Genomic DNA, 18,890 nt, shown 5'->3' with positions numbered 1-18,890 from the left:
GACGACGGTGACGGGTCGTCGGACAGAGACGTTCATAGTTCAAATATGGCCTGTTGTTGTTCATCGAATGAGGATAAAGCGAAAAAAAGAATCAATGAGGAGATTGAGAGACAGCTGCGGAGAGACAAGAAGGATTCCCGCAGGGAACTGAAACTGCTGCTGTTAGGTGAGCATCCATGCTGACCACACCTGTGTTACCGGCAAGTGCCACATGCCCTGTCCCAACCAAATTGCCTATTGTATATCTTTGAATACGTATGAACAGTATATGATCCCTAGTAAAGAGTGACAAGGAAAGATCAAGAGTTCTAGGTCTATGCCATACACAACAACAGGGTTTTCTTTATAGTCAATGTTGTTTTGACATGATATGATAATGGAATAAAACGCAGTTTATGGTCCGTTTAACCCACAGCGTTCCGTTTCATATCGCGTAAGACATTACATTTCCTTTTACGCAGGAGTTATTTTCTGCATATCTCCGGATGTGGCGCAGCGCCTACTGCGGCTCTGCTGGCATCCAGGCGTCGTGTCTGCATTCGGTCCTCGCTCCAACTTTAACAGGCGTGCACACACAACACACGACAGCGTAGTGGAAAGATACTTGGAAAGCAAATATCGATTAAGTCAGGAGTGTACTGCATATCACTTTCCCCACTTTACCAGAGGAATCAACACATCGTATACACAATAGAAAACATTAAGAGTAAAGTCACTTTTTTTAATTTGACTGCTCACTGCGTTAAAGTGCTCCTATAGTGCATGCCTTTACTTCTTTTCTTTTTCTTTTTTTATATAACAGAAGCTATGACAACCCCCATAACCAGGATAAAGGCTAGGCCTTCCAATCCTTTAATAAATTATGGATGTTATGATAGATAATGGTCTCCATTGTTATTTATAATATATATGCTGTTGGGAGGTGGTAAGCATCGTGGCACCTGTTCAAACATTCACCATCATCATAGGCGTCAACATGGATACACACACACACACACACACACACACACACACACACACACACACACACACACACACACACACACACACACACACACACACACACACACACAGGCCGCTAAGCCATACCTACCTGTTTGGTGGTCTGTGTGACAGCCATAACTAGCTGCTGCGGCCACATTGCATGCAAACGCATGCAAATGTAGCTTTCAGCAGGCTATAAATCAGCTTTGCATCCCTGGTCCTCCTCGAAATGGCTTATTCTAAACTCGCAGACTTAACACTGTCCTCCTCTCACCCCTCCATGACACTCCTCCACCTTGGACGGGGCAGCCAGTAAGGGGAGAAATAGATGATCACATGATTGATGATTGATGTGATTGATTATTGTGTATTGGTAGAGGGATAGCTCGCGTTTGATGTAGCATGATTTTTGGTTCTGGTTCTGGTGTCTTGTACAGTATGGTATTTTTTGGATTACCTAATCAAACAGGATCTGATTTAATATGATCTGTTCTGATCTGATCTAATCTGCTTAGTTTGTGTATTATAAGTAAACTAATCGGATTAGATTAGTTTTATTGACATCATATTTATTTATTAATTTCTATGCTTTTTTATTTATTAAACTTTGTTCAAAGGATGATTACTGGAACAATCTAGATTGAATACTTGTACTGTTTCCGTTGTCATTGCTTCCTTTCGGGGGAAAAGCGTTCAAGTGTTCAACTATGATTCCCTGTGACCAGGTAGCTCTTTTACTCAGCAATCATCCAGCATCTAGCTGTGTGTGCCGTACAGGTGTGTGTACCGGGCAGGTAAAGTGACTACTGGGCAGCTAGGTGTGTGTGGGGGCAGGGAGGTGTATGTGAACTTCGGCCTCTGAGGGTTTCATTAGGTGGGTTACAGTGTGAACTGAGTCCCCAAGGAGGGAGAGACTGTGTGTGTGTGTGTGTGTGTGTGTGTGTGTGTGTGTGTGTGTGTGTGTGTGTGTGTGTGTGTGTGTGTGTGTGTGTGTATACGAAAGCCTGACTATTCTTAGTGGCTTTCTACTTGTCCGCTCCCCTGCTGTGACCCTTAGACCTGGACCATTCATTTGAATTAGATTTGAATGATCTTACTAGATTTCTGAACAATGTGTGTTCTATATGTACTCCTGGGCATTGGTTTACAAATCATACACAAAAACAAAGAGTTGATTCAAAAGGTAGTACAATGCTCAAATCCCAAAGTTACATTAAAAAAAACACAAGGGAAGGAACATGGACGAGGAGAGGAGACACTTGAAGTATATGCTGATATTCACGCAACAGGCCCCCCAGTGATAGAGAGGCTGAAAGCATGGAGCAAACACCGTGGCTGAATCCGATAACATTCTATCATGAAGGTATCATGGGAAAAATCAACATGTTTTTATTAATTTAGTTGGACTCGAAAGTCTAAATCGGCGTCATAAATGCACATTTCACCGACACTAATGTTTAAGGGGACAAGAGCAGAAGAAAAGCATACTACGGGCTAAGCTATACTGTCTGCAGTATATACAGTATGGTGAGACAAGATATCAGAAATACCAATCGTATTACTGACTTCAATGCTAGTCATGAGAGTCATTTTTACCACATGCAATTACTCATACATCCCTTGCTTATCTGTGTGTGTGTGTGTGTGTGTGTGTGTGTGTGTGTGTGTGTGTGTGTGTGTGTGTGTGTGTGTGTGTGTGTGTGTGTGTGTGTGTGTGTGTGTGTGAGGGGGGCTAATTAAAGTGACACACCCAACCACACACACAGTGACTATACTGCGAGAGAACTGGGGTGGACATGCATACAGACACAGAGCCTCTTTCCTAGCTCCACAGCTACGGGGGCCATTTTGTGTGAGGTAGACTTACAGCTGCAAAAACACAGAGGTATTGTGAAAGATGAGAAGATTAAGAAGTAGAAGTAGTTAAAGAGAGTCTGATGTCATGAAATGAAGTGAAGGCAGTCCGATTTCTTACGAATTTCCCCGTTATAAATTAGTTTACTGTTCTTAACTTATTTTCGCCACTACGGTGAACATAGACAGAGAACATAGGGGTTCTATGCCACATTTTACTTCATTTTACATTTTACCTATAGCCTTCATTAATGAAATACGTGCTCTGATTGGCTCATGCCCTCCCTTATCCATTAACAGTGGGCCAATGAACCTTCTTCAAGGAGACTGTGGTGACCTCGCTATGGGCAGATTTGCATCCATTGCGCTGTGTTTAGAGGCTTATCTTTACCCAAAACTCCTCTCTCTCCTCGCAAGAAAACTTGACTTGTAAACAAGGTGCATTCAAATCGGCTCACCCTGTATGGGTATCACTCGCTAGGAGCTGAGCTCGACGCCAGAAGTGCGACGCCATGCAAAACACACAAGGAGACGCTAAATGAGATGCTAACAACCAGATGTAGCTCGCTAACACTATTACATTTTATTTTGACAAGCAATTTTCACACACATATGTTCTCACAACATAAACATGCTCAATATAAAAAATACACACACACACACACACACACACACACACACACACACTGATATACACTGCACACTTAAACACTGCTTGTTTCTCAAAAACACACCACTGAAAACAAACACATTTGTTTAACAAATGGCTTAGTTGACAGCTTCAGTTGGGTCATTTAACGTTGAAAATGTTAAAAAAGGAAATGGTTGATGAATACTGTGCGTGTGCGTGAGCGTGCACGTGTGTGAGTTTGTATGCACACTCTGTTCTTTTATTGTCAATTCATCCTTCATCCTTAATGTTTTCCATTACAGCAACTATTTGTGGTAACACACATGGGTAGACACACACACACACACACACACACACACACACACACACACACACACACACAAACACAGGCACAGTCAGGATGGTTGGTAAGGGTAGAGGTCAATAAACAGGTAGAGGTTGGGCTGATAAAGACTAAAGAGCATTTATTTCTTCTATTCTATCCTAACCTGTGAATATAGTAACAGGGAGCTCTCAATAAATGTAAAGGTAAATAAATGTTCAAGTAAGCTGCACGTATGTTGGAAACCTTGTATATACTCCAATGTGCCCACTGAGTAATTCATGGAACCTCACTCAATACCTGTACGTTGTTGTTCTTCTGCCCCAATGCACTTCTTTCCAACCATGGACCCTTAAGTTATTTTTCCACGTTTTTTTTTAGAGTTGAAATAGACAAGAGAAAAGAGTTAGCTACCTTGCTTCTTTTCCAACATTCATTGCTAGCACTTCCAGGAGGAAACTTTTAGTAAAAGCAGACATCCAGACATATATCTCATCTATAATTCATGGCTCACTTCCTGGCCCGGTACGCCCTCCCCTATCTCAGGCACGGGAGAGAGCGGCAAGAGCACCTTCATCAAGCAGATGAGGATCATCCACGGAGGGGGCTTCTCTGAGGACGACAAGAGGAGCTACGCTAAACTGGTCTTCCAGAACATCTTCACCTCCATGCAAGCCATGGTCCGTGCCATGGAGCCGCTCGCCATAGCCTTCACCGAGGGGGACAGCCAGGTACAACGGAAACAAACATGAGAGGCTTTTGACATATTATACCACCAGTGGGGATACCAGTGATTAGCCACGACAAGCCGTTTGAATATCTGCCACTTCTGTGGGAGTGTCGATCTAGATGTATGACGGCTAGATGAGCAACGTTTGCTACAGTCCACTGGGTAGGCTGGCAGGCTGATCTAGCCAGCACACATCTAGGCAGATTTCCAAAACGGCTTATGGTATAATATGTCACCTTTAAGGCCAACTTGAATGCTGAATCCCCTTATGGGTATCTATGATACTGGCGTGGCCCACAGTGGGGGCCAGAGTCATCACACGCTCCTCTCCCAAAGAGGATGTGTTTCCTGCTATCTATGATGACCAGTTGAGCAGGTTTGCATACGAGTTTATTCATACCACAACATCATCATCTTCACGTTGTAAAGATCACCAGATGTCACCCCATTGGTGACTTTTGGGTCATTTTTGACAGACTACATATAGCTTGGTCAAAAGTGGTCTTTATTTTGTCTGCTCTACATGGTGTTGCCCTATCTTGAACTGGGTGTTGGCATCAAATGTTCATCATTTAATATACTGTGTGTAACCTCATATTTTCCGTTCATTACTTATTTTGCATGCTTGACTTCCTGGTTGCAGCCAAGTAACTGACAAACCACCAGGAACATGGTTGGAGGATAATACGGGGGGGGGTGGGCAAATTATCTACCATAGTGCAGCGGTTCCCAGACCTTTTGTAGCCTGGCTATTGCCAGACCAAGTCCAATCGTAGATTGCACGTTGGTCTGGTAAGGGTGCCGTCATTTTCTCCTGCACAAGAGGCGGGCATAGTTCAAATGGCTGCAAGCAAATGGCCACCAGCGGGGCTAGCTGGTAGATTAAACTTTTACCAAAACCAGTCGGCAGTAAAGCAAATGCATCCTTTCTTTGGAGGAATTGCTCCAGAGCAAGTTTCTGCTCAGCTTTCAAAGAAAACTTGCCCCTGAAATCATTTAAAACAGCAGCGACAGCTGCATCAACGGGTAGCGGTTGCTCCGCTTTGGTGGCTTCGGCTGCTTGCGACGTTTCTCTGTCATCATCGTGTTTAACCAGCCAAAAGCGCGCCAGGTGAAAAAAGCCAGCTTGGTGATTGGTGCCAAACGGATAGGAAACAGGAGGATTAAACATGTTCCTTTCCATCCCCATGTGCAGGGCGATTTCCAATTGCCGGCAGATGGGGGTGGGGCTGCCCACCTTTTGGGCATGTGACCGTTTTTTGGGGTGTGAAAATCCTTCAACAACCTGCACATTCATCACTTACTTAGTTTTAATATACTGGACTTTTTAAAAATTAAAATAAAGCATTGAATTCCTACAGCAATCACCTGCAATCTCATATGCATATCCGACCACGCGCCCAAGTGGGGGGGTCCCCCGAGGTTGTGAAACGCTGCTGGAGTTGTTAGTGTGTTTCTGCGTTTGTGTGTATCTGCAGGCCTACGCCAACTCTGTGCTGGAGGTGGAGGTGGACAAGGTGGAGGATTTCGACCAGACTCTCTCAGTGGCCATCAAGAGCCTGTGGAAGGATGGTGGGGTGCAGGGGTGCTATGACCGGCGCAGAGAATACCAGCTCTCTGACTCCACCAAATAGTGAGCACTGAGCATTCGCTGAGAAGTCCCTGAGTTACTGAGTTACATTGTCCATGAGTTAAATTGGCCATTGCTGCCAAAATTGGCAGCAATGAACATATTAGGGGAAAGTATATTAATAGCTGACCGTTTATTTGAGTAGGTGTGCTTCCCTGTCCCTGTTATAATCAATCAAAACAGCAAGTTTTTGTATGTTACCATATATGCCCTCTCTGAACTATGAATCATACTTTTTGTTTTTTTTATCATGATTGAAATCACTAATAATTTTTCCGATGTCTCTTATTATTCCCATGTTTTATAGTTATCTTGATGAGCTGGACCGCATTGTAGAGCCCTCATATATACCAGACCTGCAGGATATCGTCAGAGTGAGAGTGCCCACAACTGGTATCATAGAATACCCTTTTGACATGGACAATGTCATCTTCAGGTGGGATACAGTGGCCCCTAGACACGCCCATAGACTTAACCCTTGTCCAGACACGACCGCAGACTGACTCTTAAGACACGACCGGTGACAAACTCTTAGATATGCTCATAGACAAACAATTAAGACATGAACAGCCAAGACATGAACGCAACCATAGACATACTCCTTGTCCAGACAAGCCCATAAAAAACACCCCTCGACAAGCCTTTAGACATGCCCAGATTAACATCCATAAACATACGCCTAGACACTACCATAGACATGCCTATAGACATAAGGCTTGGAGACTGAAAACGACTGAGGAAAAAACCCAACACTATTTCTAATTGATTAATTAATAATTAACAAGAATATCTGTGAGGATCTGGCCCACGGTTGAGTATGGCTCCCGTCTCTTTAGGATGGTGGACGTGGGAGGTCAGAGGTCGGAGCGGAGGAAGTGGATCCACTGCTTTGAGAACGTCACCTCCATCATCTTCCTGGTGGCGCTCAGCGAGTACGACCAGGTCCTGGCAGAGTGCGACAACGAGGTACGTGTTTGCTTCCTCATTCGCTAAGGCCAACTTAGCTTAGCTCAAGGGCACGACACACACTGTGTGATTCTGACGCCATCACCCGCCCCTGAACAACATTTGTGTTAGAGCGAAAACGTTCCAATCATCCAACTAGACGAGCGGTCAATGGGACAGGTTTGGGAGACAGTACAGGCAGTGGCAGATCGACATGTTGGCCCGTAACCTTGTTGTGTGTTAGTGTAACCACCAAAAGACAAATAAGAACTTATGAGTGGAATCGATTTTCATTTTGACAACGAGGCATGGCTGACTATACAACTTCTATACATGGCTGACTTCTATACAAACTGATACGTTCGGTCCAAACCAGCAGTGTGAGGGTCAGTGAAATCACGTTATGCACCAGACCAGATGTTTTGCCTCCAACTCTTCTCTCTGCCCCCCCTCCTCAGAACCGCATGGAGGAGAGCAAGGCCTTGTTCAAGACCATCATCACCTACCCCTGGTTCCAGAAATCCTCCGTCATCCTCTTCCTCAACAAGACCGACATCCTCACTGAGAAGATCCGGTACTCTCATGTCGCTACCTACTTCCCCGAGTTCACAGGTGGGTCTGGGTGTGTGTGTGTGCGTGTGTGTTGGAGAAAAGTAATGACGCAGGACCTTTCTTATGGAAATCTCGGCTTGGCAGTCCTTCCTCCTAAGTAAAGCTTGAGGTCATAGCGTGTGGGGAGACAATATCAGATCCTGGTGGATGCTTTTGCATCACTGAATGCAATGTTGGTAACATTTGTTTTTTTTAAAGTGGGACGATTATACGCAATGTTGTCTGCCGGAAGATTTGTAGAAATCAACCCGATAGTGCCACATGTTGGAATGAAAAATTATTGTTTTTATAATTAATTCTGAGAATTTATTTAGGTAAATTCAAGCACTAATGTCTATCAGATTCCAACACCAAAAAAAGCTAACATTTGCTTCAACAGTGACTTCAATAGTGACTAAAAACGAGAGGCTTGTAGACGCATCTCACCCATACAGATAGAGAGATAACGAACACATTAAGAATATAACAACCTTCCCTGAACTGCAGGACCTCAGCAAGACCTGCAGGCGGCCCAGGAGTTCATCCTGAAGATGTACATGGATGAGAACCCCGACAGGGAGAAGACGGTGTACTCCCACTTCACCTGTGCCACCGACACGGAGAACATCCGCTTCGTGTTCGTGGTGGTCAAAGACACCATCCTCAGACACAACCTGAAGGAGTTCAACCTGGTGTGAGGATCGCTCAGAGGAGGCGGGGTCAGGGCCAGACAGAAATGACAGGAGATGACAAGTCAAAGAGTCACACTCAGATTGTTGTTGTCGGAGGATGGGATAGTCTTTTCGTTATAATACGCAATCTCAATTCTTGTTGATACTGCATTTTTCAAGACTGCATTTTTTTTTTATAGAAGTAATGCATTTTCTTTTTGTTTTTAGAATCAGAACGAAATATGAATAATCCTTGTAGAGATCTACCGTATGGAATAATTAACTTATTAATAGTCGGTCTGTGTGGACTAAATACTGTATCTATTTAAGTTATAATTCAAATGAAGGCCTATCGTAGGAAGGTTCAAGCAGATAGTGAAGATGGTTTTGAAGTAGCTGAATGCACTGCGCTGGATTTTATAATATGCATAAAACATGTCAAATTTATATCTACAAATAATGTATAAAAATTATTTATAAAAATGTAACTCTGAAATACTTTGCTCTGTCACGAGTTACTCTGTTTTCTTCCAAGTGCCTGGTTTATTCGAAACACACCTCCATTTGATTCTGTCCTTCTTAGCCAAGTTTAGCTACGACTACTCTGACGCCTCTTAAGGATAGTTACTTTTATTTGGGAGGGTTTGTACACTTTCCTGTTGCTCCTCTTAAAAATAACTTGGTTATAGTCATGATAGTTTTTAATAAACATAGTAGTTGTAATGAAATGCTGCAGTCTGTGTTTTCTCTTTTCAAGGTGTAAACAGATAAACAAACATGCATGAACCGCCAAAGAAGGATGGCAGAGTATTTACTTTAAACCCATTTATTATTTTCAAATGACAAAATTCTTCAATCAATAATATATTCTACAGTTATGCATTTGTTTCCCTTAAAGTTGAATGACAATAAAGACATATTTAGACTTTGATTAGTGACACTAACACCAAAAGACCGAACCAAATTATTAAAACAAGCCAGTGCGTATAGCAGCCAAGGAAGATAATTGCATTCGTTTTTTGGAATATTGTGTTACAAGTCCTCTTTAAAGAATTTTAGAATTGTGGTATAAAACATAAAAATCACAATATTAGAATAAGCAATTCTGTTGGATTTGTACATACATTGCATTATCCTAGATAAATATACACAGTTGATAAAATATATAAAAAAATAACATGCATCTGTAAACACACACAGCGCAGCGATGTTTGGCAATGAGTGCTTTGTTTTGCAAGACATGTCTCCCTTACGATAATGTGTGCAAGATCTACTAACATAGAGCGTTAAACCTAAATCACAAGCCTGTGCTCAAGTTCACTTATCTAAAAACCCATTCATCAATCGCTAAACATTTTTGAAACATTTTGTTGGTGCAACTTTTCCAATAAACAATCAAATAAATGTGTGTTACTTGAACCAGCCAATGATGGTGGTCTTAATGGTAAACACACTGTTCAGGTGTAGCAGTAGCACATGATCACAAAGACAACACTAATGTATTTTAGAGTTTTTTTGTATAATAGACACCTATGATTAATGAGGACTGCTGTATCATGCATCTATACACAGACTCACTCATTCTCAACAGTGTTACAAACCGGGCCATACCGCAAGTTACTGATTTAAGTAAATTGTAGCATGCTGCAAGGAACAAAGGCACTGACACACACACATATATATATATATAAATCTATAGGTGTGTGGGCGTGTGTGTGTGTGTGTATGTGTGTGTGTTGCACTTAATGATGATTTATTTCCTTCCTGTGTGGCTGGAGGTCAGCTGGTGTGGATCGGTCAGTATTTGGGGAAACCTTCCATCGCGTCCTCCAACTTGGTGAGAACCCACTGCAAGCAAACGCGCAGAACATCAAACCGAGGAAGTACCATGAATTTCACGCGTCCTGATTTCATTTCCCCAACTCTCTGCGTTACTGCTGACTGGAATAACTCCCTGCAAACACTTCCCATCCGTCTACTATCTGTATGGCTGGTGTAGGGTTACCTTGGCAATCTCTGGAGTTCGGAAGTTGATGATCTTCCCAAACTCTTTAGCGTGGAAGACTGACTTGACCCTTTCCTGCAACACAACACACCACGCCACCGCAATTAAAGACAACATTCAGCATTAAGTTTGGACTTTATATGTACAGTACATGTGTATGTGTCACAACTGAAAACACATCTGTTCAAAACTGCCTATTCCATCTGACGCCAATTGCTATGTCTCTTACTATTGTTATTATTTTTTCTTTATGTTGTTGTTTCTTTTTAATAACTTATGTACATTTGTAGGGTGTCCTTGAGTGCCGAGAAAAGGTGCCTTCAAATTAAATGTATTATTATTTTTATTAATATTACTACATGTTAACAACTGTTATGAAAGAAAAAAAACCACAATATTCCTGCTTTATTTTATTATATCACATCATCCGAATGTGATCCGGACTACCCCACCAATCACAGCACTACTGCAGCTTCAGCCTCCCTTTGAAGGAGGACCGATGAGAGGCCTTTGACCGAACGCACCTTGGCTTCGATGCGAAGCCGTCGGTCCTCTACGATCAAGGGGTCCTTGGTGAACTCGTTGAACAGGTACTGCCACTCGCAGGTCAGCTGACCAAACGTTCCCTTGGTTACAAAGAAAATACCCCTGAAAAAAAAAAAAGCGTGATTGGACATATTAAGCAGGGGGTTTGCACAGACTAGCGTCGGCTATGGGTGAAACGGGGCTTGTACATTGTGTCCTCTGTGGTAACTCCGGTTTAGCATGCCTCATTGTTTCATCAGGTTTCATAGGGGAAACATGATTGGTAGTCCACATCTGAGATTCCTTCAAATATTTAAACCCGGAAATGAAACCAGCCCAGAATCTGTAATGTACGTCTCATGAACAGCTGGATTAAATGAATAGAAAATGTAAAAAAAAGATGATGCATTACAGTACTCCCGTGCAGAAGTTGACGACAATGAGCTAACCTTTTGGTGATCATCAGGAAGTCGGACTCATTGACCTTGGCGTGAGCAAAGTATCTATACTTGGAGAAACGTCCGTTTTCGATTTTCTGTAAGAGGTGAGAATCGGGGGAAACAATTCATTACACAGTCATTAAAAAGAAAAGATGAATCAGGAGCATCAAGTGTAACATTGTGCGTCTTTTGTACAAACGAATAAATGAATAAAGATGAACCAAACACATACCATTAAAGAATGACTCAAGACGTGACTCAAAGGAATGGAAGAAAGAGACGATTGAAAGAATGAAATGGAAAAAAAGAGGCAAGGGGGTTGTCATGACGATATGCACATGTTTAATGAGACCGACGGAACCCCTGGTCAACAGAGTAAACCGACGGGGAGTGGCAACAACAGAGTTAACAGAGCATGACACACATTCACCGCACCTGAATGGGCGAAATCTAAACTTGAAATGCCACTGAAAATGACACGAATGAGATGGAGTACAATAGGGAGAAATCGTGGACAGGGTAAAAGGGAAGCAGGGAGATGTTGTCGACACAAACAAATGAATGACACAAAAAATACCACACTCCTCACAAACGTAACAAATAAATGAACAAAACAAATCAGCCAACCTTGAAAGCACTTAAAGCGACAAAAAAAAGGTGTACAAATTGATCATCATCATCATCATCATCATCATCATTTTCTAGGTTCTATGTTACAAACTAGCGAACACCAGCGAAGCTTTAGACACCTATACACCAAGCTAGCTCCACACACACACACACACACATCACTATGACATGCTAACACCGCTAGCTGCCTTCCTCATCCAGTTCATCCTCATCCTCTGTGTCAGTCCTACTCCACTGAGCGAAGGCCAATCTGCACTGTGGACATGAAAGAGACAGAGCCGACGTCAGGGGGAGAGACATTCGCAGTCACTGAGTGGCCAGCTAGACAACTCTACGCGTTGGAGAGCATTTCCAATAGGCTTCGTCAGTGCCAGTCTGCTGTGTGTACCAGTGCACTGTATGTGTACCAGTCTACTGCGTGTGCCAGTGCACTGTGTGTATACCAGTCTACAGTGTGTACCTGTCTACAGTGTGTACCAGTGCACTGTGTATACCAGTCTACAGTGTGTACCAGTGCACTGTGTATACCAGTCTACAGTGTGTACCAGTGCACTGTGTGTATACCAGTCTACAGTGTGTACCAGTGCACTGTGTATACCAGTCTACAGTGTGTACCAGTGCACTGTGTGTACCAGTCTACAGTGTGTACCAGTCTACAGTGTGTACCAGTGCACTGTGTATACCAGTCTACAGTGTGTACCAGTGCACTGTGTATACCAGTCTACAGTGTGTACCAGTGCACTGTGTATACCAGTCTACAGTGTGTACCAGTCTACAGTGTGTACCAGTCTACAGTGTGTATCAGTCTACATTGTGTACCAGTCTACTGCGTGTACCAGTCTACAGTGTGTACCAGTGCACTGTGTGTATACCAGTCTACAGTGTGTACCAGTCTACAGTGTGTACCAGTGCACTGTGTGTGTACCAGTCTACAGTGTGTACCAGTGCACTGTGTGTATACCAGTCTTCAGTGTATACCAGTCTACAGTGTGTACCAGTCTACAGTGTGCACCAGTGATGTCCAGTTCACTATGTCAAGGTCATACGTTTCTTCTTCCTTTAAATGGTTTGGTTTGTGACAAAAGCACATTTAGAAATATTTCATATTTCGAGAAATACAAATCAAAATTTTTGGTACTACATTTTTGTTCATGTGTTTTGACCAGATCAAACCAACATACTCCAGCAACAGAAAAACTAAAGGGAAAAGCTCACGCCATCAACAACACAACTATCCTCACTAAGCTATGGAAAGTCCCAATAACAGCAAAATAAACAGGATGAGGATGAATTTACATTCAACACAATAGACTGAAGAGCGAGCAAGCTACCTCTGTCAACAAGACAAATATCAGATATGACTCACGTCTAGAAGCATACACATTGCATTTGGTTACGTTGGGGATGGTGTGGATGGTGTGTGTCACAGTAGATAGTGTGGTCATTCACATGACTACACTATCGGTAGCCCACAAAGCCCATCCGGATTAAACAAGACTATCGAATATATATATTTTTAGGGCGAGACCAAAACACGGGTCACCCCCCCGAAAATGACTTTTGCCAGCTAGTTATGTTTGTGGATGTGTGTGGCTGTGCGACAGGTCTCTCCATCTCTACATGGGGTAGATCTGCTGCTGGTCAGTAAGAACACGGCTAAGCTACGCGGTTTCAATGAACCACTGAGGCACCGCTCTGACTCACAAACTGCTGAATCAATGCCATGAAACGGAACGTCCCCCGCTCCAACATAGCCCAGGCGTTGTTCCTGGGCTGGAGTGGAGCGAGGAGTGGAGTGAGGAGGAGAGGAGAGAAATGACGCGGTGGAAACAAGTAGCGACATTGGAGGATGTCAGAGAGGGGGTGAGAGGTTCAGCCTCTCAGCACTCACACACACACACACAAACCAAAAGTGTGTGATACCCCAAAAGTACCACCTTTGATTTTGCCGTCATCCACAGGGAGCTTTCTTCCATTTAGATGACGGAGCGTTTTTTTTTGTGCCAATGCAAGATTATATTCACTTGAATAAAGACGAATAATATTGACACTACCAAATATTCACACACGCGTTTCTTTCACACAGGTGTGTAACCAGTAAAAAGGGGCGGGACCAGGGGGGACATACCTGCAGCATCTGACTGCCTAGCCCCTCCAGCTCCTTATATGGGCGTATGACACCGTCCTCATGGATGAAGCGAGGGGGGCGTAGCGACTCGATGTCCTGGGAGGTCTCCGCCGCCCTGATGGAAAACACACACACACACACACACACACACACACACACACACACACACAAACACAACAACACAACAACAGTCAGGGCTGCATAGTACATACATAGTACAAACCGTACATTGTTGACAAATGCCTTGTGGTGGAGCAGGTTGCTGGTCTATTAGACATCAACTCAGAGGGAGTCTCAATACTTATAGGGAGTACTTATAGGGACTTATAGGGAGTCTCAATACTTCCAAGGTGCAGACGATAATGACGGAGCAACCACAACTTTGTGTGGTCTTGCATTTTGTCATTTTGCTTTGGTGTTCAAATGTACAAATAATGATTGACCCCATGCTCCGCTTCAGCGAGGGCGTTCCCCTCCTGATTGCCCCACGTCTGAGCGCGTCTGACGACATTGAAAATGAGTTGTGGGTTGATATTTGAACATTGAACAACAACATTTGACATGTGTACATTCAGCCCATGATGCATTGTTTGTTGTTCGCTTCCTGTATTTGGGTTGGATCACGTTCCACCCTCAAACGAAAATCAACTAGAGTTCGGACCGATGCTGAGACATCCTGTTTCAAGCAGACCAAACTTTGGTCATCACCAAAGCTGAATGAGCTCTGGTGCATCCACCAAAAGAGATTTGTAAAAGTACTCTGCCAAATGAACACATTTGAAACTGTAGTGTATGGTCAATGCATGATTATGTAATGTCGACGCATGATTATGAGGTCATCCAGATGTCAATGACCGGATAAACTGGTCCAAGCATGAGCATAAGAGAAGGCATCAGGCATGCACTGAAATGGGGGAAAACACACACACACACACACCTCTTGATCCCTTGGAAGGTGCTGCTGACCATGTCGATGAAGCCCCCGGTTGGCCTGGCTACCGCTCCCACCAGACCCTTGCCCATGCCCTTGAAGAAGCCCGCTGCCCCCTCCTTCTGGGCTCCTAGCGGACAAACAACCACCACACACAGTATGAACCCAAGAAAACGCACGTCAGACTGGATGTAAAGCTGATTACTAACACACAGAACACATCAAATCCTAGTAAGCCATGGGGAAGAAAGCCAATCGTACACAACCTAAAACAGAAGAAAATGCAACTACATTCTAAAACTCATTTGTGATACGCGAGGCAAATCCTAGATAGAGAAGGCTACATTTTTAACTCTAGGTGGCAGCAATCTCACAAGCGTGGTCCTGCCACAGGGGGCATGGTTCAGTATGCATGCACCCCCAAAAAACTTGAACAGACACTTTTCAGTGCCCTCTGGGGCAGAGAGCTGAGAGATGGATGTGTCTAATGAGGACAGGGATCAGCTTCTTGACGCACACATACATTAACCTGCCTGAGAGACGGCAACACTACACGATAAAGGCAGCAGAATTCAAAGCCAACACCACGCGCTGGTTTGAGGTTTTACTACATTTCCCAGGGTAAGGACCACATACCTTTTATGGGCTTGGTAACAATTCCTGTGATGCCACTGACGAAACCCTAGGAGGAAGAGGAAGAGATCACATTTCTAATCCAACAACATCTACCGCAGCAACTGACGAGAAAGAATAATGTGGGTATTATTTAGTTTATTTTTTTTTTATTTATTTTTTTTTTAGCTTTTATTCATAGTTCAATTTTGGTCATAAAGGTTTGTGATCACTTTGTGATCACACTATTCTATTCTAAAGTGACTAGCACTTATTCCTTAGTAAATCGTTTTGCAAAATATATATTTTTCAATATTTTGCAAAACGATTTGCTTCTGTTTAGTAACTATTCCAAAAGTGACTAGTATCTATTTCAGTTTTCAGTACTATTCATTGGATACTAGTATTTATTCTTTAGTTACCAGTAACTCTTCAAATTTTTACTAGTGATATTTTTATTGTTATTAGTAACGATTCCTGTTTTACTTACGACAAAATGACTACTTGATAATTAAATGAACATTCTTACAAGGAGCAATACAAATGTGAAGAGTAACAATTTGAATAGTCACCAGTACGGTAACTAATAATTAGGTACTAGTGTCTTATTAATAGTAACTAGTAAAACAGAAATAACTACTGGTAACTATTCCAATTGCAGTTTAACTAGTAACTATTCATTTGATACTAGTACTTAATCTTTAGTTACTAGTAACTAAAATACTATCATCTAATAAAAAGTTACTAAAAAAATGGAAATAGAAACTCGTCACCATTGGAATAGTTACTAATAATAAGCAATAGTAGCTTTAGAATAGTTACTATTGAGCCTTGAGGAATAAATGTTCAAAGGGCATGCTGTACTCACAGACACCAGCCCCTTGCCGCCACGGGCCAACCCTTCCTTCAGGCCGCTGGGCTGCTTGTTCATGGCCTCCCTCCTCTTCTGCTGGTACTCCTCGTCCATGGTGATGGCCGCCACCCCCTTTGCCATGGCGCCCGTTATCCTAGAGGCCGCCCCCGCGATGCCGCCTGAGAAATAATACGATTGAAAAAAAAAAGAGGCGATTCTTAGACCATTTTAAACTTTCATAGATATGGGGTACGATGCAGTAAAGAGAGTATTTAGATGCATCAAATGTGGCAATGTGGTGGCAGCATAGAGGGGGGTGACTCCAGGACGCTGGTTTCATTGTTAAGCCCTCAGGAGGGGCCTAACATAACGAAACATCGGTGAAAGAGGGTGCCCACTTGATAACCCCAATGAAATGCTGCCTGTCTTGTGTTTCCCACCATTGGTTGGTAGCTTAGTGGCCAGCGTGCTTATAAGGTTGGTTTGGGCAGGGGCTTCTGAATATGTGTTTTCCTTGGATTTTGGCACAATAACATCTGATCCTGTGTATTAATGAAATAACCCAAATTGTTCTCCGAATCAAAATGTAAATGTGCCCAATTATTGATGAATTACTACAATTAAATCATCATAGTTACGTCGCGATATAAACACAACTCAACACCATCGTACAAGATATCCAGGTATGTTGATGAGTGCTATGGGGATATTTAACTCATGGTCATCCCCTGGGCGGCCTTGATCGGAGCCACAGCGTTGTACTTACCAACGGCTCCACCGACCAGAGCCTTCACCCCCAGAGCCATGCCTTCAACAAACTCCTCTGGCCCCTGGATGGCCCCCTAGGAAACCCCAACACCCCGATAGGAACGGTTACATGGAAATGTACAGAGCCAACAGTAGGTCGACATGAACAGCTTAGGTCATTTAAGGCCGAATAGACATAATAAAGTCATACACACAGGAAGGTGCTTACATGCACACTAATAGACCAACCTTAATCCGTTTAAGGCGCTTAGTCAAAGTATTAAACATGTTATGATATTCCCGGAGCATGACACCTGGATAGGTTGATAGGTTCATCATTAGATATACTTTGTCATGTAACGTAAACAAAGAAGTTAAGCCTTCACCTATAAGCTGTGTAATGTACGTAAAGAAAAACTCTTTTACAAACACTGCTCAAATGCTACATTTCATGATAAATTGGATCATTCTTCACTTAGAAAACATACACAAAAAAACAATACAGTGTAAAAGCCACCATGAAATACAAATGCATTCTTCATCTCAGCTGCTGCCGTGTGGCTCCACAGGCCTTACCTGATAGGGTTCATAGAAGAAAGCCTCCACTCCCTCAGAGAGCCCTCTGATCAGACCGAAGGGGTTTCCGAGCACGTCCAGCCCCAGCACCAACACATACATCTGTTTGATAGCCTGATGAACACACCCCCCACAAACCGTTAGGGTGACAGGAGGCTGAGCAGGGTCAGGTAGCGTAGAGAGTGAATGAGTGACCGCCTGGGAAGGCCATGCGCTGAAGTGTTGTTAGTCCAGGCCATAGTTCACGCTAAGAATCCACATAACTTTTGATGAAATGAAGAGTTGTTGTCCAGGTCAATTCATCAGTTTTGTCAATTATTGGCTTGATGAAATAATAACTAGGAATTTAATGAGGTTTTTTTTGTTGGTGGAAAATTTGTTACTGATTACGATTGTGTGTGTGTGTGTGTGTGTGTGTGTGTGTCTCTCTCTCTCTCTAACCTGCTTGGAATAATGTCTGATGACCTCCCACTGTAGCTCCTGAGTGGTGCAGAATTGGAAGTTCAACTCAAAGAAGGCTAATCTGAAAAGCAAAGCAAAAACAAAACAGTATTAGACGTTAACATTGTTTGCCCAAAACAAACGAGTGGAGGGAATATGATTGCGGGAAATAATTCCACCAGGCAGGATGATGATGTTGACGGCGATGTTGTTGTTGGCAACTTAAAAAAAAAAAAAAATCGCCCAACCCCATTAGCGGCATCACACATGGGCGTGTCTACCCATCACTCATCTGCGTGGACACTCCCACGTGTGACATCACTAGCAGAGGGGAGAAGTCCACAGAGGGACTGTAATGGCTCGTCACTCCTCGTGCCTGGCAGTGAACGTGAACAGCATGCGGTCCGTACTTAAAGACCACGTCCTGCACGTCGGTCAGCGTGGCTCCGATGCTCTTCAGCAGCAGGTTGAGCGACTGGACGGGGATCAGCTCCGACTCCCTCTTCTCCTTGTTGCCGTCGTCCCCTCCCGTGCTCAGGGAGAGGCTCAGGTGCAGCTGGACATGGAGATGGGGGGACAAGACTCGTTCAGGGCGGAGGGACGGATGTGTTGCTACTACAAGCTACAAAAATGAGCAAGTTGAT

General features: G+C 43.3%; 2 protein-coding genes across 5 annotated transcripts in view; one reads left to right on the top strand and one right to left on the bottom strand.

Moving 5' to 3' along the window:
- Positions 1–45: 45 nt before the first annotated feature.
- LOC311342773 (guanine nucleotide-binding protein subunit alpha-14-like) lies at positions 46–8,385 on the top strand (the record flags this gene model as incomplete). The annotated part of the gene is made up of 7 exons (XM_084467595.1): positions 46–166; positions 4,338–4,522; positions 6,000–6,154; positions 6,459–6,587; positions 6,988–7,117; positions 7,555–7,708; positions 8,195–8,385. The coding sequence occupies 7 exons, from the start codon at positions 46–48 to the stop codon at positions 8,383–8,385; spliced, it is 1,065 nt and encodes a 354-aa protein (XP_084323721.1).
- Positions 8,386–9,174: 789 nt separating this feature from the next.
- The window catches only part of vps13a (vacuolar protein sorting 13 homolog A), a 40,441-nt gene continuing 30,725 nt past the window's right edge, over positions 9,175–18,890 (bottom strand). For 3 of the 4 annotated variants that reach the window (XM_084468415.1, XM_084468417.1, XM_084468416.1), the window contains 12 exons: positions 18,657–18,802; positions 18,247–18,328; positions 17,806–17,919; positions 17,249–17,324; positions 16,498–16,661; positions 15,654–15,699; positions 15,024–15,147; positions 14,087–14,201; positions 11,338–11,423; positions 10,888–11,011; positions 10,364–10,438; positions 9,175–10,206 (listed from right to left, as the gene is read on the bottom strand). In XM_084468415.1, coding sequence (XP_084324541.1) covers positions 10,156–10,206; positions 10,364–10,438; positions 10,888–11,011; positions 11,338–11,423; positions 14,087–14,201; positions 15,024–15,147; positions 15,654–15,699; positions 16,498–16,661; positions 17,249–17,324; positions 17,806–17,919; positions 18,247–18,328; positions 18,657–18,802 — 1,203 coding nt within the window. In that variant the 3' untranslated portion in view covers positions 9,175–10,155. Of the gene's footprint in view, positions 10,207–10,363; positions 10,439–10,887; positions 11,012–11,337; positions 11,424–11,444; positions 12,214–14,086; positions 14,202–15,023; positions 15,148–15,653; positions 15,700–16,497; positions 16,662–17,248; positions 17,325–17,805; positions 17,920–18,246; positions 18,329–18,656; positions 18,803–18,890 lie in introns of those variants that run through there. The other variant, XM_084468418.1, reaches the window with a different exon arrangement.

Source organism: Micromesistius poutassou (assembly GCF_964030765.1).
Source record: "Micromesistius poutassou genome assembly, chromosome: 5".
Lineage (NCBI taxonomy): Eukaryota > Metazoa > Chordata > Actinopteri > Gadiformes > Gadidae > Micromesistius > Micromesistius poutassou.
This window is presented reverse-complemented; position numbering and strand designations above follow the sequence as displayed.